The 18,962-nt window shown below is 35.4% G+C and overlaps 1 protein-coding gene across 2 annotated transcripts in view; it reads left to right on the top strand.

The window, feature by feature from the left end:
- Rsrc1 (arginine and serine rich coiled-coil 1) overlaps positions 1-18,962 on the top strand; it is a 364,221-nt gene that overhangs the window by 178,303 nt on the left and 166,956 nt on the right. For both annotated transcript variants that reach the window (XM_052180392.1, XM_052180391.1), the window contains exon 5: positions 9,027-9,063. In XM_052180392.1, coding sequence (XP_052036352.1) covers positions 9,027-9,063 — 37 coding nt within the window. The remainder of the gene's footprint in view (positions 1-9,026; positions 9,064-18,962) is intronic.

Below are 18,962 nucleotides of genomic sequence, written 5' to 3'. Positions count from 1 at the left end.
CTCCAGTGAGCACTTACTGCTTGCAGGGTCACATCTAGCCCATACAGCAAAAGCACCTTTGTGCATATTAAGATAGTCCTGTTTGTGCAGTCCCACAGCAGGGGACACTTACTGGATAAGAAAAGTTGCTTTTAACTTCTGCATGTTTCCTAGGCTTTTGTTAGTTTTTTGTAATGGACAATACATAGAACCATACATCATGGACTTGAAAACTTATGTGATAAATTTAATTTGAATTAAAGAGTTGACCATTTTCTCAGGGGAGATGACTCTCCTTATTTCACGTCTTGTCATGCTAACTGACCTCATGCCCCTGTTCTCTCTTTTTTGTTTACTTGGTCTACCCAAATATAATCAGTCCTTCAGCCTCCAGCCAATGTTACTCTTCTCCATGAAACCTTTCCCAGACATTCTAATGCATTGAACCTTTCTTCTTTTTTATTTGGTGCTCCCCATTCATCTACCTACTCCCACCTCCCCACCCTGGCATTCCTCTACACTAGGACATTGAACCTTCACAGGACCAAGGGTCTCTCCTCCCATTGATGAGAGACAAGGCCTTCCTCTGCTACGTATGTGGCTAGTATAGGTCACTCCATATTTACTCTTTGCTTGGTGGGTTAGTCCCTGGGAGCTCTGGGGGTACTGGTTGGTTGACCTTGTTGTTCTTCCTATGGGGTTGCAGACCCCTCCAGCCCATTTAGTCCTTTCTCTAGCTCCTCCAGTGGGGATCCCGTGCTCAGTCCCATGGTTGGCTGTGAGCATGCACCTCTGTATTTATCAGGCTCTCCAGAGCATCTCTCAGGGGACAGCTCTATCAGGCTCCTGCAGCAAGCGCTTGTTGCCATCTGCCATAGTGTCTGGGTTTGGTGTCTGTATATGGGATGAATCCTCGGGTGGATCCTCAGTCCCTGTTCCACACTTTGTCACCATATTTCTTCCTGTGAGTATTTTGTTCCCCCCTCTAAGAGGGTCTGAAGCATCCACACTTCACTTTGGCCTTCTTTCTTAAACTAGGTCAAGGACATAGACTGAAAATGGTAATGTGATGGTGAGTGGGCTACCATCTTCACTTCCAATTCCAGATGTCTGGCCATGACTCCTTTGAACAAAATGTTGAGAGCTTGAATTGTATATAGAGTCAGGGTAAAGAGGGTTGATTTGATGGCAAGTGTTTGTCTTGTTTGTACAAAATAGGAGATCAGGTAGCTTATGTGCCATATATGTTCCTACCTCCATTGGACATTAAGGGTTTTACATACTACCTTTAGACTGACATACCTTTACATACCTTTAGTTTGACAGTGCAGTTTTAAGTATCTAAGGTATAGATACCGTGTCTCAATATTTCTGATCTTTTTATGTTGTTATTTTAACTCTTTAGGGAATAAGGGTGCTTAATTAAGCAACCCTTCTGTGCTGCTTGTCCCTCCCTGCCAGCATTCTGTCCAAACTCCCGTTTGAAGAGCTTTTAAATTGGTTCTTTTAGAACTAATCTGCAGAAGACAAATTACCTTAGTTTTCCATTGAGCATGTAGTTTAGAGTGGGATTTAAGAAATATTAGGGTCTTTTTTCTTTTTCCATGGATGTTTGTGAGCTTCAGAACCTGTTTACCTGGCCAACAGGTGGTAACTTAATTGCCCATGCTGGCTTAAATGCTCAGTTTTCCACTGGGGTAAGCTCATTGCGTGCTATTACAACATGGGTGTTTATTGCATGACATTTCATTTTGTCTTGACACTGTGAATATTCACTAATGCTTTTCTTTAAAACTTTAAAATGTTAGGAATAAAATAACATTTAAAATTTAACAACCATGCATATTTATCTGTGCAAATGATATATACATTTTGAAGTATAACTTAATGCCAAGTGGTAATTGATCAGACAAAAACTACATATACAAATACTTGAAAATCACCATTTTGAATTGTAATATGTAACATGTAAAGCTAGTAACTTTCAAGAAACTCTCATATGAAGAAATAAATACCAAGAATACTAAGCCAACTTATTAAGCGGAAACTGAAAATTTTGAAATAATAATCCAGATCTCAGTGCTGATATTTAGTATTTTTATTGAATTAAAATGAAAAAAGGACAACTGCTCCTCACTATTGATTATTTTTCAATTTCTGCATGGAATTCTTATCACATTTTAGCCATTGTATCAAGGTGTCTAGTTCATGTTTAAACTAAGAATGCCTTTCATTTATTGACATTAAACAGATTTCAAGATGGGTAAAAAAAAACTTATATAAGGATATTTCTCATTCAGAAAGTATATCAATGGTAAGTTCCTCACTAGTATTTAGTCAATAACTTATACATTATTGTATGCATGCTTATCTATTTAGTCTGCCTTTGAGTTTAAGGTTTGAATAAATTTTAACTCAGATTTTCCTTAAATTTTTTTTTTTTTTGTAACTTTGCATTACTGAGATTAGGCACATAATAGAATCTGCTCATTCTCTCCCTCCTTCCCTCCCTCCCTCCCTCTCCCCCACACCCCCCTCTCTATTATTGTTTCAAATAAGGCATCTAGATTTTTATTGGTATTTTACAAGCTTTTGTAAACTTCAACTACTATCATGTATAAGAAAACAAAATAACACCTTCCCCAACGGATGTAGCTTTCACTTATGAAACAGATAACACAAAATTGACTCTGATCCTTGTTTTCCTATATAGAGAAGTCTGCTTTGACCAGTTGAATAGTGTAATTAGTTCCTGACAGAAGTGTAATGTAAATTTTTTATTACATCTTTTCAGTTACCAAATGAATGAACATCTTGTGTAGAATGTTACTGATTATAAAGATATTTAATGTTTTATTTATTGAGAACTTGTCTGTGAAATGATATGTTAATGTTGCTATTAAATGCAATGTTTTTATTAGTGTTTTATAATGAAATGCTGCAATTTTAGCTTGTTCTTTGAGAAGGTTTTATTTATACTTAATTTTTTTCAGTTTCCGTGTATCAAAGCTTAAAATTTTCTAAAGATTCATTTATTTATTGTATGTGAATACAATGTAGCTATCTTCAGACATACTAGAAGAGGGCATCAGATCTCATTACGGATGGTTGCTGGGATTTAAACTTAGGACCTTCGAAAGAGCACTCAGTGCTCTTAACCACTGAGCCATCTCTCCAGCCCTCAAAAGCTTAATTTTTTTGAGGCCTTTTAATTAAATTTCTCTTAAAATGTTACTTTCATAGTATATTAGTAACAAATTTTGGATTGAATAATAGAGCATAATTAGAAAATATTTACTTCAGAAGCAATAATTTTTTTCTAAGCTAGTAATTTTGATGAGGACAAAACATTGACTCTTTTGATGATAAAGATACTGTCATCAAAAGGAAAAGAACTTTAAACTATGAAACCATTGTTTATTGTATTTCAGTCTCATTCTTGTAGACCATTATAGAACTTAATGGTCACTTATTTGTTGTGAGAGAGAGAGAGAGAGAGAGAGAGAGAGAGAGAGAGAGAGAGAGAGAGAGAGAGAGAAAGAATATTGATCCTTTCCTTATAAGAGTAGATCTTAAAACAACAAAAATCATTGGTTTTTGTTTGTTTCTTTTTTATTATAATTTTTTATTTTCTAAATTCTTTGTTTACATTCCAAATGCTTTCCCCTTTCCTGGTTCCCCCCTCCCCATATGTCCCATAAACCCTCAAGAGGAAACAGGCTTTATCTAGAGTTTCTAATCATCCAACATATTTCTATTGGCAAAATTATGAAGTGTCTTTGCAGCAAATTAAAATAAAACTGTACTATTATTTTTTTCCTTATTTGTCATGCCTTTCTCTGATTAAGACAATGGGGTGCGTGTGGTTTACTCGGGACACAGTCAGCCTCTCCCGCTCAGTCTCACCATGTCTACCCATAATGTTTGCTCCTGCATTTCCTGCTTTAGAGCCCTGTTCTACCAACACCACTATCTGTGCTGCCTCAACTACAAATTGGATGAACAACTCATGACACTTTTTCAATATTATTACATTAAACCAAGTGGATTTTGATTGATAACCTAATATTCAACTAATGCAGAACATCAATCATGGCAAGTATATTAATTATTTAATATTGCAGTCTAATTCAAAAATCGATGTGCTGCATGAGGGGAAGGGAAACTCACGGTTCCCAGAAGATTTAAGACAGGGAATGATTAAAAAAAAAAAGACCTGCTGTACTCTTGTGTGTTAGTTCGATACAAATCTTTATTCATTTGCCAATAATCTCTTCCCATTTTCCACTTCAGGACCATTTTATCAGTTTTGAGACCTATAATTGAATTAAGTCTGCTTTCAGCACAGGGCAAAAGGAGTTGCACAAATATTGATGAAGTCATGACAGGGACAACCCAAGAGACAGACCACTAAGAGGACAGGTTTTATACCATTGGTGGCAGGATCCCTTTATCAGTGTTTGGAGTTTGTGCCTGTATTTATTTATTTATTTATTTATTTAATCATTAAGACTTTTATAATGGCTTTTGAGGTTTTTGTACTAAATGCCTCTTGCCACAAAATATTTCTATAACACCTTATAGTCTAGAAAGGACTTTCAAAAACATATTGCATAGCCTTTAATAACAATCGATGTGTCCTAATTATCTTTGTTTTGTTGTGAATTTTGCTTAATCACACTGTGTAGCTTCACACTGTGTAGCTTCTGCAGAGGTGCATAAAATCACTAAGCTTTTGTGGATATATATTAGAGATTAAATTCAATTTAGGTATTCTGCTTCTAGAACCAAGATAATATATTTATATATGCTTATGTTGCATATCTGTGCTTTTTCTGTGGAGAGTTTCATGTATAAAATTTGGAAGAGACTGGGAATGTAAATAAATTTAATCATTAAATTTTTCATTTCTGATTTGTGTCATTGTTCTTAATACTTTTTTGAAACTTTTCTAAATTATTTTGTATTTTTTACTCATGTCAAAAACACATTATAGAAGTTTCTTTTTCCTTAATATTATCGGAGAATTGTCATCTTCCCTGGGAGATTAGTCCAGCATAATTTAAAAGTGTAGTGTTGAGACTTTACTGTTCTAGTCCACCTTCAAATATTTCCATTTTTAAAAACATTAATAAAAAAGAAAACAACAAAATAAAATACCAACTCCCTCCATATGCAGCCAGCTCTTTTCCTGCCCCCATTTTTTTTCATATTACTTTTTATTCCAGATAACCCTCCCAGGTGCCAATCCTGTGCTCTTTGTGTGACTTGGTGACAGAGTGTGTACTGATTAGTTTTATATCAGCTTGACACAAGCTAGAATCATTTGTGAAGAGGGAACCCTAAATAAGAAAATGCCCCAATCAAATTGTCTTGAGACAGTCTTGTGATGCATTTTCTTAATTAGTGATTGATGTGAGAGAGCCAAGCCCATTGTGGGTGGTGCCAGCACTGGGTTGGTGGTCCGTGACTGTATAAAAAAGCAGACTTAGAACACTTGAGGAGCCGGATAGTGGTGGCGCATGCCTGTAAACTCAGCACTCTGGGAGGCAGAGGCAGGCGGATTTCTGAGTTCGAGGCCAGCCTGGTCTACAGAGTGAGTTCCAGGACAACCAGGGCAATAGAGAGAAACCCTGTCTCGGAAAAAAAAAAAAAAAAATCCAAAAAACCAAAAAAAAAAAAAAAACCCAAAAAAACAAAAAAAAAACAAAAACAAAACAAAAGAACACTTGAGGAACAGGCCAATAAGCAGCACCCTTTCCACGGACGTTGCTTTAGTCCTTGACTATAGGTTTTTTCCTCCAGCACTTGCCCTGACTTCCCTAGATGATGGACTACAAGCTGTAAGAGGAAGTAAACCCTTTGCTCCCTAAGTTGCTTTGGATCAAGGTGTTATCATCATAGTAGAAAAGTAACTAAGATGGGGTGGGACTGGGCAAGGCTGTTCAGAAAGCTAACCTGTAACTGTCAGATTTAGATGCTTCTAACTGGTCCTGTGCTCTGATTCAGACATTGTCAAGTAGGTGCTAGAATATAATTTTTTTTGTTAATTTAATATATTTTTGTCAAAGAATTTTCTTTATTGTGCTTTAATTGGAAAACTAAATGTAGCTTGAGACCTGTAATAATTCTGTCATGCAACGTGTCCAGGGTGTTAAAGAAACATTGTTGGAAGAAATCTTTCTATTGTACGTAAAAGAGAAGGCTTCTTTGATTGAAACATAGTTTAGGAGTCCCAAAAGTTTGATTTTTATTTGTTACCAAAATAAGAATTGTGGGAGACTAAGAGAGAGGAGCATTTGGGGTACATATGTGGGTCAAGTAGCTCATTATGAGTGAAAACCAGTCTGTCCGCCATGGCTATTACTGTCAGCTTCTGTGTGATGTAGCTTTGATAATATACATGTGTTAAGAAAACATACATTAGAAAGATTTCACTTTCTTATAGAAACTACATTGACGTTGAATAAGTCAGGAGCCACTGAGATCTGTTTAGATGCTGGTACAGTGATTTCTGTGAGAAAAGAAGATGGGCTTAGATAAGTTACCCCTTGTGAAACAGACAAGCACTGTGCCCAGATGGCAATCACTAAGCCTGGAGGAACCAAGCATCTGGTGGATGATACAGTTTACAGTTGGTAGTGAACGAAGGGACACCCCCATGACAATTACCACTTCTCTGTCTGACGTGCCATCTAAAGCACACATTTAAAAGCATCGTAGCCAGGTACGCTAACTCCTATCTGTAATCCCAGCAAGAACGTGGCAATGGCTTGTGGGTCTCTTGAGTTTGAGGCCAGCCTGGTCTACATAGTAAGTTATAGAAAAAGTACCTTCCTCTGTTTTACTATATTTCCAAATTTCTTGACTTTAATCCCTTAGGCAGTGCTGCTTACAAAGTAACTCAAAGCTTCTAAGCTTTTTTATGCCCACTCCAGAATACTAGAAGTAAATTACCCTTCTGCTGCCCGCCACTTACCTTTCTTCTCTTCTGCTGCTTCTTAGCAAAACTATACAGTCGGAGTATAAGGGTTAGTGAAACTCATTCTCTGATCTCTAATAAGTGGCAAGAATAAATTACTGCAAAATGTGAGAGGAGAATCTGTATATAATTACTTCTAATTTTATTATAAATATGGTGTGTTAAATTGAATCCAAATCCAAATCTTTGTTTTCATAAGGGAATTCTATGATTATTTGTGTCACTCAGAATTTAAACTGCCTATAACTCCAATTCTAGGGAACAAAGTCCTGTTCTGTACTATTTAGGCACCTGCATTCACATGTGTGTGTATACACACACACACACACACCATTTAGCTTTTATTTAGTTTTAATTCTGAGTATATATGTGGGGCATTTTCAGGTCCTCAAAGAGGCCAGAAAAGACATTACATCCCCATAGGTGAGAGTTACAGGTAGGTGAAAGCTTGTTGGTATGGGTGTTGAAAACCAAACTCAGATCTTTTGCAAGTTCAGCACACATTCTTAATGTTTGAGCCATCTATCCAACCCAAAATAAATCTTTAAAAAATTGGTAAGACCTGTAATAATCCTGAAACTAAATTATTGCTTGATCAGAGAAGGAAAGTCAAAGTCCATTTGACACTAATACACTGATGTAGATTACAATCTTCCAAATAATCCACCTGGGGACTAGAATGATAGCTCAGCAGGTAAGAACACTTACCCGGGATTGTAGAGAAGCCAAGTGGCTTCCAAATGTCTTTATATTTTCCAAGGATTCTGATGGCCTCTTCTGGTCTCCATGGAGACTGCATGCATGCTGTACACATATAGTCATGCTGTCATACATGCATATACACAAAACTTTAAAAATTCAATCTCTACCATATATTTAAGACATAGGATCAGAGACCCCTAATTTGGAACTAAACTGAATGCTCTGTGTGCTCGCTTTCAGGGCACCAGAGGTCACCAGGTATGTTTCTAATGGAGTGAGACCACCAGCAGCACTAGAAGTGTCAGAGAATTTACTGTGGAACTATGGCTTGTAGTAATGTCATAAGCAATGCCCAGAGAACTTCACAAGCAAGACTGTCTACACATGAGCTGAACAGAGACAGCCAAAGACATGCCAAAGTGGGTGGGAAAAGACCATGAGCTTTTAACTTTACACAGACAACTACAGGCAACCAAGGAAGGCTAGAGAGCACACCAACTGGTTAGCTAATACCAAGTGGGCAGCTCTAAAATCATGTATGCATACATACAGACAGACAGACCTAGACAAAGCATGTTATATTTTGAAATATAAATGAGTACACATTCAAATATAACAATGTAAAATAATTCATGAACAAAAGAGGTCCTGAATTTGAAGATAAGAAAGGGAGGTTGTTTGGAAGAACTGGGTAGAGTAAAGGTAAGGAGGAAATGGTGTAATTAAAATTGAAAAATAAAAGAAATATAGTTTTAAAAATCCACATATTTTCATCAAATGTCTAAATTGTCTTTACAACTTATATATATTTAATTTTAGTACCAACAGCAGTTTCTTATATAGTCAAAAGCAAGATATTAATTATGTTATATTTGATTTTTTGTTGATATTTTTCATTATAGTAATTATAGATCCTGATAATGAAACTAAATAGCTATTAAAATTATTTTGCCAATGTTTTATTATTTACCTGTGTACTCAGAAGTATACAATTTTAGAGTCTAACTGGTAGATAGACTTTGCGGTTAAGCATTTTTATCATTTTAAGGCAGCATTGTAAGTAAACATTTTGTGTGGAATACTAAATTAAGAATTGAGTTGACTTTTGTTTTGGTTTGTTTTTCTCCACTGGAAAAAAAATATAAAACTTTTTGGTAGCTGAATAAAAGTTTTAAAGGTAATGCTTTGTTGAAAGAAAATGTTCTCTGTTGGTAGACAATTTCTCCTTAAAAACAGCTATTAGAAACATTAGTAAAAGTAAATGAAAAATTATAAAGATTTATAAAGCATTTTCAGGTAAAGATAAATTAGAGCAGACAAGGGTTTAGTAGCCATTTACACCTTTTCTTCTTCTCTTTTTTAGAGACTCTGGAAACATCAAAGCTGGATTAGAACATCTGGTAAGCTCTTGAACATTTGCATCGTCTTTGATATCTGCATCCTAAATGAACACATTTGGATGGGTTTTGAATACCTTGCATTGAGAAAGTCAGCCATTTCCCAAAGGCTCAGCCTACTGTTATTATGTGAAGGCATTTACCTTTTCATTTATCTTACTATTTCAAGGGAATTAAATTTTTTTAAATTACCTTTTTTTTGATGTAAAGATGAAATAAAATAAATGACAATCCTTGGATTGATGATTGCTTTAATTAGAAGCAAAATTTGGTGTAGAATTTTTGGCATATCTTGATCTGACAAAAACAAGCACATGTTTTGAGAAAACACCATCAAATATTGCATGTATAAAGTGGTATGTGTCAGCCATTTAACAGCTTGAAAGAAGTGCACAGCTTTGTTTTTCCTAATGTCTTTCTTTATGAATAATGCATTGGTTTAACCTATATTGAGGTTTAGTATATAAAATAATTGAGATGCACAATTTTGTGTTGAGCAAGCATTTTAAAAGAACAAATAAAACTTAAACTGATTTAACATTAAAATCTGTCCCTAGATTTAAAAAATTGGAAAAATCCCCTTTACAACAATTCACTGGATAAAGTGTTCACTATAGCATTAAGTAGTTCATTTAAACAGAGCCTTATAAACTCATGCTCTGGTTTCTGGTCAAATCCAAATGTTGAATAATTAATGGTAGCGATCTTTTGTAAATACAGTCTAAGTACTTTTAAAATTGAAAAGCTTCATTCATATATCATACTCTAGCTTTGTTAACTATTAATGGACTTTTGATCTGCTTCCACAAACGGAGAGCAGTGGCAAGAGGCAGCTTCATGGTTTAAAATTAATTTTGCTCTTTGACAGTTTTGTGTGTGTGTGTGTGTAATTCATTATGGTTACTCCCTCCTCACCTGGCAGCTTAATTTTCACTAACAGAAATTTCAGAGTAAGAAATGTTAATTTTTAAGAACTGAAGGGACCAAAAAACCCTACATCTTTCAAAATATTCCTAAAAAGTAAAGATTGAGTTTTTAAAATCTATTTACTTTAATTAGAAAAGTTCAGTATTATAAATAAATAAATAAACAAACAAACAAACAAACAAATAACATTGTGATCGTCATCAATGAAAAGTATTTCCAAGTTTCTGTTTATCACTTAATGATGTATTTAGGACATCTAAATAAAATGTTAATTGAAACATCACGCTGCAGTATCAATTAATAGTTTATATAAGAGGAATATATAATCCTATCATGTCAATATGAACTTTTGTAATTCCCTTCTAATTTATTATCTAACGTAAAATTTTAGGCCTCTGGATGGCTCAGGAGGCAAACACATTACCGCAGTCTTATGACCCAGGCTAGACCTCAGCACCTATCTTACGGAAAGAGAGATCAGACTCCAATTATTTCTTTTTGTTAAAAATAAATCTCCCACTTCTCTGTCTCTCAAAAAATAGTCCAAACAATTAAAAATGATAATAAGTAGCAAATATAAAATTGACAAAACACATAAAAAAGGAGTTTTGTATTGCTCAGCCATTTCTGAGCATGGGGCTTATCCTATAGTGTGTAGACTGTACATAGTGTCCCTCAGTGGAGGAAGCTGGCTTCCTTCCCAGCCGGCATCCACTTCAAATGGCTTCCTGCTTACAGATTGAACCCTCAGGAAGCTTGCAATAATTTTAGTTAGGGAAAAAATACCTTGCACTACTCTTTAGCTGGGAAACAAAAGAATCTTGGTACATTGCTAGAAAGTATTATAAATAAATAAAAAAGTATCTATTGAAAAGACGCCTTCGCCAGGCAGTGGTGGTGCACGCCTTTAATCCCAGCACTTGGGAGGCAAAGGCAGGCAGATTTCTGAGTTTGAGGCCATCCTGGTCTACAGAGTGAGTTCCAGGACAGCCAGGACTATGCAGAGAGAGACCCTGTCTCGGAAAAAAAAAAAAAAAAGAAAGAAAAGAAAGAAAAAAAGAAAGAAAGAAAAGACATCTTTTTCTGAGGAATACCACACCCATTTCATTTAAATCCAGGTTAAAGACACTGGAATACTTTCCATGAACAGAGTATAGGCTGCACTAGATACATCTGAGTCTCCTGACTTCAGCTTCTTGCAGGATGTCCCCATAACATTACTTAAGGCAAATGGAGAGATGCCTCTCACCCTTTGGAGATCCTTGCCTTGTTTAAGCCTGATGACCCAAGTTAAATCCCAGGAGAGATCCAGTTCCACAGAGACTTCCCAATGTGCAGTGACACATCAATGTTCATACTAAAGAATAAGAAATAAAAAGGTTTTAAAAACTGTATAAATTATATAACATTGAATCTGTTTATAATTTAACTCACTTTATGAACATGCTAGAGCTACTAGTAAAGCACCAAGAAAAAGAAAATTCAAGGGAGGACTCAGGACTTTCTTACAGAGTCACATTTCTTTGGCTTTTACCGATAAGACCTCAGTCATGATAGTATTATCTCTGACATGTGAGTGAAAAACAGCATATGTACATTTATAGAGAACACGGCACAAAAGTATTACAGTGAGCTTGTCATTGAATTTGTACGGAGAAGGACAGACCAGCCAAGAGGAAAGCATTCGAAACACAGTGTTAAGTAGTGGTTCAAAGTATCAAGCATTTTCATTTTTACCTAGAACAGTTTTAGGGTATGAAGACTGTAGCTGAGTAAGCAGTTTTTGGGCAGATGTCAGGAGGCTCTGGGTTGTACAACTATTTCCACCAAAAACAGAGAACCAAAACCTGTATCAGTTGGCATAGCTTTTTCCTTTTAGAGAAATAAGAAAATTATTCTCATAACCTAATGCCATCAGCTAACATAGCTGCTTGATACAAAAATCAGTTTGTTTCAAGATTAAAAAAAGAAAGAAACCTTATGTGGTATGTAATAAATGAAAAATGTTAAAAGGATAATTACTATCCCCATTTAAATCCACACTCACTTAGATACTGGCTCTGAATCATCTTTTCAGAATATTTAAAGTATAGGCAAAAGGATACAGGAATAAAATGTGCATGTTAACAAGAACTGTGTTGGTTTAATGAGTCAACACTAGAATATAAAAACTTTACTATAGGATATTGGTCAGGTTTCAAATACCCACAAATAGGAATTATAAGAACCATAAAAATCTAATTAGACTCTTTCCTCATGAAAAGCAACATATCTTCTTCCTTCTCTTCTTCTGTTCTATTTGTTCTGGCAATCTCCTCATAATTATAGTATCAGTTTTCCTCCCTCCCCTCCTCTGTCTGAATCTACCTTCTTTACCTTGCATGCCCGACCGAGTCAGGGAAAGGCTTTCACAACACACAGTCTGTGCACAACAGGGCCTAGAAGGCCGGGCGGCATGAGGCCCTGGAGTCTCAGAGCTGTGCGGCAGCTGAGGAACTCACGTGTTGGAGTCTAAGGAGCCACACTTTTTGCTTGTTATTCTGCTTACAGAACAAAAAATAGACCAGGCAGTCCTCTATCAACATCTTCCAAGATTATTAAAAAAGTTGGTAGAGATAATTCGGAGTAAACTGCTGTAAAATATATGGAAGTGCTGCAGAGAATTGTCTCTTATCTGAAGTCAGTTTGAGTTTGGGGGTACTGGTGTCTTCTCTCCCTTTGGTTCACCTCCTCAGCATTCTGAGGTCACTCTTATTTCTCCCTTTGCTTTTGTTGGGTCAGGACTCCTTTTGCTAGAATATATTTTATATACAACTGTTCTGTCTGAGCTCTCATGCTGTTTTAGAATAGGTGGTAAAGTTAAGTATATTGTCTTTAACTTCAGTTTGCTGCTAGCACCCTGTTTTCCTCTTGTTTTGAAGAAATAAACCCATGTTCTGGTCAAGTTGTCATGGAAGGCTCCTGACATCTTCTTTATTCCAAGCTATTTTTCTAGAGTCTTACCATTTGAATGATAATTTAGCTTTCCTTAAAATTCTGTTTCGTATTGCATTACTTTGACTCAACACAATTCCATTAATACCTTGTTTTATACTGTTTTCTTGATGTCTCATCTACCATCCTTATGTACTTTTATTTGATGATTTCATTTATTTATTTTTTCCTTGAGATGTTGTCATTTTTTAATTTTTCTTTGTCCCTTAAAATCCTTTCTTTTGCTAAGATGAACCTAAAAGTAGGTTTATTTATAAGTACAAACTGAAATTAATGTTTTGGATTATACTACTAAATATTTGCTCTGTTTTATTGTCTCCAGGTACTGTGTGTGTCTGTGTGTCTGTCTGTGTTTGTGTGTCTGTCTGTGTTTGTGTTCTGTCTGTGTGTTTGTGTGTCTGTCTGTGTTTGTGTGTCTGTACTCTAGCCTTTGACTTGTCTTTACCTTTAGTCACAGTCATTGCTCATTTTACTCAGTCTTTCATTAAATTTTCATTGAAATGTATTATTCTTTATACATATTATAATTTGTTATATCTGAGATAGCCTTCTGTTTTGTTTTTATATTTTAAATTTTCATGTGAAAATTTCTTTAGTCATTTGTCCAAGTATTATGCTTTGGGATTAATTTCTGTAACAGAAATTTTACGCTATAAAAATGGTTTGGTTTATATTTTCTGTTTACTTCTTATACAAGACTTTGTGGGGAAACAATTTATGTATTCATTTTTAATCCTACACATTTTGCAGACACATTTTCTAGATCAAGGATGAGGTCTCTGCAGTGCAGTGATGTGCAGGATCTTAGCAGGTGCTGGCCGATGAGAAAAACTAGAAGGCGGTCAGGTGCGGATTGAGCTGCTGGCCTCCAGGTCCTTTCGCTGCCACGTTCTGCTTCTTGGTCTTTCTCTCAGAGCCCCGCCCCTCTGCTGCTGCTTCTGCTCTTGCTCACCTGCAAGCCTATCTTTATAGGAAACAGGTTTTCAGTATTTTGACCTTTTAGTGTTGTTCCCCTATCCCAGGGGTTCATTTTAGTTGTAATTTGGGTTATCCTTTACCTAATACTATTTTTATCAGTGAAAAGTGGACTATAGATGCTTTTACCTCAGAAAGAGAAGCTATTAATTAATAACAGAAAGTGTTATGCCCACGTTTTAGAAAACTGTGATGCTGTGCCAGAGCCTTGTACATACTAGGCACATACCAACATGTGTTCTATCGTTGAGTAGCAAGCACCACCTTCGAATAGGCCTTGAATCCTAAGAAATCATCTTGCAGATATCCCATAGAATCATCAGCAGAATCCACTGTAGACTACCTCAAAGAACCCAGTGCCCATACTGTAACATCGAAAAAATGAGTGAAAAGCATACTTTTAATGTTTAGTTAGATCTTTTAATGACACTAAAAAGTAATGCTTTTCCTTGATGAAACATAGCATACAGTAAAACTTCTCTGACACTGACCCCAGAGTCTTGTCTTATAGTGTGTCTCTGCAGGCAGAGAAGAGGGGCTTTTTGATTACTGATGCTGTTGTTTCTGAATTAATGATCTTTTAATGTTGTAGAGAATTGACTCTGAGTTCTTGGCATATCAAGTTATTTTTTTCTCCCAATTTATATTTTAAAATTCTGTAGCATATAGTAAGTGGTGCCCTGATTTGAAATCCCAAATTTAGATGTTTGCTTTCATAGAAATCTTTATGTAGTCCAGTAAATATTAATGATGCAAACATGCATTCTTATTATTTCCTTTATGAAAAGACAGTGATAAAGCTTGCCATTAGGTTACAGCAAAGCCATCACTGTTAACTAGGGGACTGTGTACGGAATGATGCCTGCTCCTCCTCGCAGAGGGGTTAGTCAGGAGATATTGATTAGTTCATGGAATGTGTGAGAAGCTGTCACTGTGTAAAAGGAACATCGGCATTCTTTGTTGGTTTTGCTGGGAGGAAGTTCCCTGGGGTGGGAATGAAGTCACTCACCCTCCTAGGTTCACTGGTTCTAAAGCAGCACTTCTTCTCTTTGCTGAGAAATCACAGAAGTAAATGCTGGATCCCAGTCAACGAAATCATGTGTAAGTGCGGATTCAAATTTTCAGGGTCTAGTTAATTTTCATGGTCTAGTCAGGGTCTAGTCAGAGACATGATCTGTATTCCAGGAAGTTTGGAGTAAAGCCAGTGCTCTGAGAACCAATAGGAAGAAAAATATATTAAAGTTTTGTCTTAAGAAGCAAGGAAAGTTTTCTGGATCAGGTAGAATCCAGACTCAGAGCCTGCAACTTGTGAATACATTATAAGCTGGCTCATAAATCTAGAGAGATGGGTATTCTACAGATTATAGAGGGGCAAAAATATCCATCTTACTTACTCTGCAAGAATAATTAGGCAATAATTCTTTTTTTTCCCCCTTACTGTGTATCAAGTGATATGTTTCTCAGGACTGTTTCTGCATCATTATGATGATAACGATGATGTGACGTGTTCAACATAGGTAAACAATTGAAATAAGTGATAGAAGAGTCTTTTGATAGAAGAGTTTTAATGGTTTACAGCTTTAAGTGAGATTTACTCTCTATTAATAGCTAGATAGCAGAAGAACTCTGGAGCCATACCTGTGGGCTCCATCTCCCCACAGAGGTCTCATTTGTGTTTCTAGCATTGTGTAACATCTGAAAGGAATGACCTACTTGTCTTTGTGGTCAAACAGCACAGTCTGACCATTCTGAGTGTTGAAAAGCAACTATCATTAATAGCTTGTTTAGTCCATCAGTGGTTTGTAAGCCTATGTTGCTGCCTGCCAGCCACGTAGATAAGTCCATTGCTATTATATACTCATCAATAATGCCACCCGGTCCTAATAAAAGACTCTCCCTCTGTTTTAGGCTATTTTACATAAAACTTAAAAATGAAACTGCTTTATTTTCAGTTCTCAGAAGAATAGTTTTTTCCCCATGCAAGCATAATCCTAGTGTATACATTTGATACAGTTGAGTATTAAGTTAACCTATAAAATGAACAAGAGAATTAGAGGGATTGACTTCTCTCTCACTTTGTTCTAAAAAGTTTTCTTTATAATTGTACAAATGAGTTAGAGGATATAGCTACTTTAAATGTACCAGTGTTGTAATGTACTCTATAATGTGGTAATGCCAGTTTAAAGTATTTATTGTGTCTTGTCTCTATTTAAGGTAGTGGTTCTCAACCTATAGATCACAACTCCTTTGGGGGTTGAATCACTTTTTCATAGGGGTCCCCTAAGCCCATCAGAACACTCAACTATTTACATTCTGATTCCTAACTATCAAAATTACAGTTATGAAGTATCAATAAAAGTAACTTTATGGTTAGGGGTCACCATAACGCAAGGAACTGTACTAAAGGGTCATAGAGTTAGGGAGGCTGAAAACCACTGATTTAAGAGTTCCACTAGATGTACCAGTGCTTTAGTTTTCTTACTTAAGCCAATGTTTCTTGCATGATCATGATAAAATGCATGCAGAATAGACACTTTCCTCCAACTGAAATTATAAAATGCAACTACATGGTGTTTTCTTCACAGAAGACCTTTTTAGCTGAAAAACATATTTCAGGAATATTTGCAAATTAAAGTAATTTGATATGGATTCAGTGTTAATTTCCTATTACAGTCATGGTTTTATAAAGAGCTTATATGTCTTAGACCTAAGACCAGCACAAATTCCAGTCAGAAATAGTATCATTGTCAATGGTTCATGTTTTCAGTTCTCTTTTGATCAGTTGCAAATTTGTTGCCTATTAAAGTAACTATTATCAAGATCAGTAACTATTATCCAGTCTTCCAAATAACAAAACACAAGATCCTTTCTCTGCCCACCTCAGATCTTTCAGCATGCCATAGAGATGACTGCCTGTTCCATTTTGAGAGTAAATGTCTTGTGAAAAAATACTGTCAAACTTGTGCATTAACAAAGCAAGAGATTAAACAGTATTCAAGCTATTATTAATAGTGAGAGATTTATGTTTGAAGCACATGAATTTTTCTTAACTTTTATGTACCCATGCTTCTTAAAGTTTTTAAAAGCAACTACTCTAAATGTACTGGGATAACCTCTATTTCACATTAGCCACAGACTTCAGAGTCATACCTTCTTTAATCTACATATACATAGTAACTGAATAATTTTTCATGCTTTCTGTATTATAACAGGTTTTACTTCTTTTTGGGGAATTCCAGGAGATACTCTGGTTTTTAAGGACTTTCTTAAGACCTTACTTATTTGCAGCTACGGAGATAAAACCTACAGTCAGATAGCTTGCCTCCCCCATCAGAGTGTATGAATCAGAATAGAAAATGTCTATACAGAACAGTACATTTAGCCAGACTCATTGATATTTGTCACCAAACCAAAGCATTAACAAAGTGCAGCCTACATAGTTTAGGGTTTTAGGAGAAGCACACTATAAAGACCAGAAGAATATGGTTTTACTTTGTTGCCGCAAGGAAGCACACAGCTGCTGATTCATTTAATTTGGATATTAACCAAAGCATAAGACTTTCTACAAGTATGGCATTGTTATATAGAGACAGAAAATTATCATAACTGTTTTAGTTATGTAAAACAGTATTGCAATTCTGATGAACTCAAAGTAGCATATGAGAAAATACTATATTCTGTATGCTTATAACATCTCTTTTAAAAACATCATTGTGTACTTTTAAGTGCCCTGTAATAATACATGCTCATTGTAATGGATAAATAGTGATATAGAAAACTGATTACAACATCTACCTGCCATCAATCTAATGGTTATTAGTATTCCATCATCCCAAGCTTCTCTCTGTGACAATACATGCATGCATTAATTAGCATTGTGTTTACTTAAACCTATGATATATGTGAAGTTTATAACAGACAGTTTTTATTTGATTAGGATCATATACACATGAAACTGGTATTTGGTGCATCAATATCAAAATATTGCAAGTTAATACTACCATTGTCTTTTAACATTTTAGGAGAAGTTTGAGAGCCACAAAATGTATAATACCATTGCACATTTAGTTTATTTCTAGTTTTGGTTACCTTGATTCCTATATATCCAAGAAGAGGTTAACAATAAACACAGCAATCAATAGTGGTAGTAAAGAGTTACTTCACTTAAAAAAAAAATCCTATTTAGTACTTTAAAAAACATCTAATTTCATTAGAAAAGACACACTTCGAAAAGACACATTGAGAGCATATTTATATTTTTCAGGTTTATTTTATCTGAAATTTTAAAATTTTACCTCACGTAATATTTAAAACTATCTCCAGTTTATTCAATATTAGTGTTCACTTTATCATGTAATATCAAGTAAAATATATTTTCTTTATTTCCTTATCTATTAAATAAAAAATGACTTCTTTTTTTCCTAGTGAATAATAGATACTGAATTGCTTAGAAAAATAAGTCAATATCATTTGGTAGGGAAGTTATCAACATATCCTTTTTAATAAGAAAAGAGAGTCTGGGCTCACTTTTGAAATCCTTTGTGGAGTGAATGGGAAATGCAGATGTTGTTACCTACAGCTTCCAGGGGAAATCATTAGCGGCTTCTTGCCTGTTGACCTGGGGGAAAACAAGGTGTATTCTTTCTTTCTTTTTTTGTTCGTTTGCTTTTTTAATAAATTTCACAGCTGAGGAGAAACTATTTTTCCATAGTAGTTTTATTTGGAAAATTATCAGAGTGCTGGCAAAGCATGGGTTAAGGTCAGAACAAGTCCTCAGTGCTGGCCGCCCTGCCTTGAGAGCATTCATTTTGTTCATACATAAAATGAGGTGTGAGCTGAATTATCCTTGTCTGTATGGAAAATAATCAATATATGCTTAGCATATGAAGTCTTAATGTTTCTAAATACTGCTTAACTTAGATAATGTAATTGAAATGTTTTAGATATAAGCTTTAAGTTGCTGTCCCAGAGAGTGATAAACATTCTTTATATATAAAATACTTGTA

The sequence above is a fragment of the Apodemus sylvaticus genome, chromosome 4 (assembly GCF_947179515.1).
Source record: "Apodemus sylvaticus chromosome 4, mApoSyl1.1, whole genome shotgun sequence".
Classification (NCBI taxonomy): domain Eukaryota; kingdom Metazoa; phylum Chordata; class Mammalia; order Rodentia; family Muridae; genus Apodemus; species Apodemus sylvaticus.
Note: the sequence above shows the minus strand (reverse complement) of the source record. Positions and strands in the feature narration are given on the sequence as shown.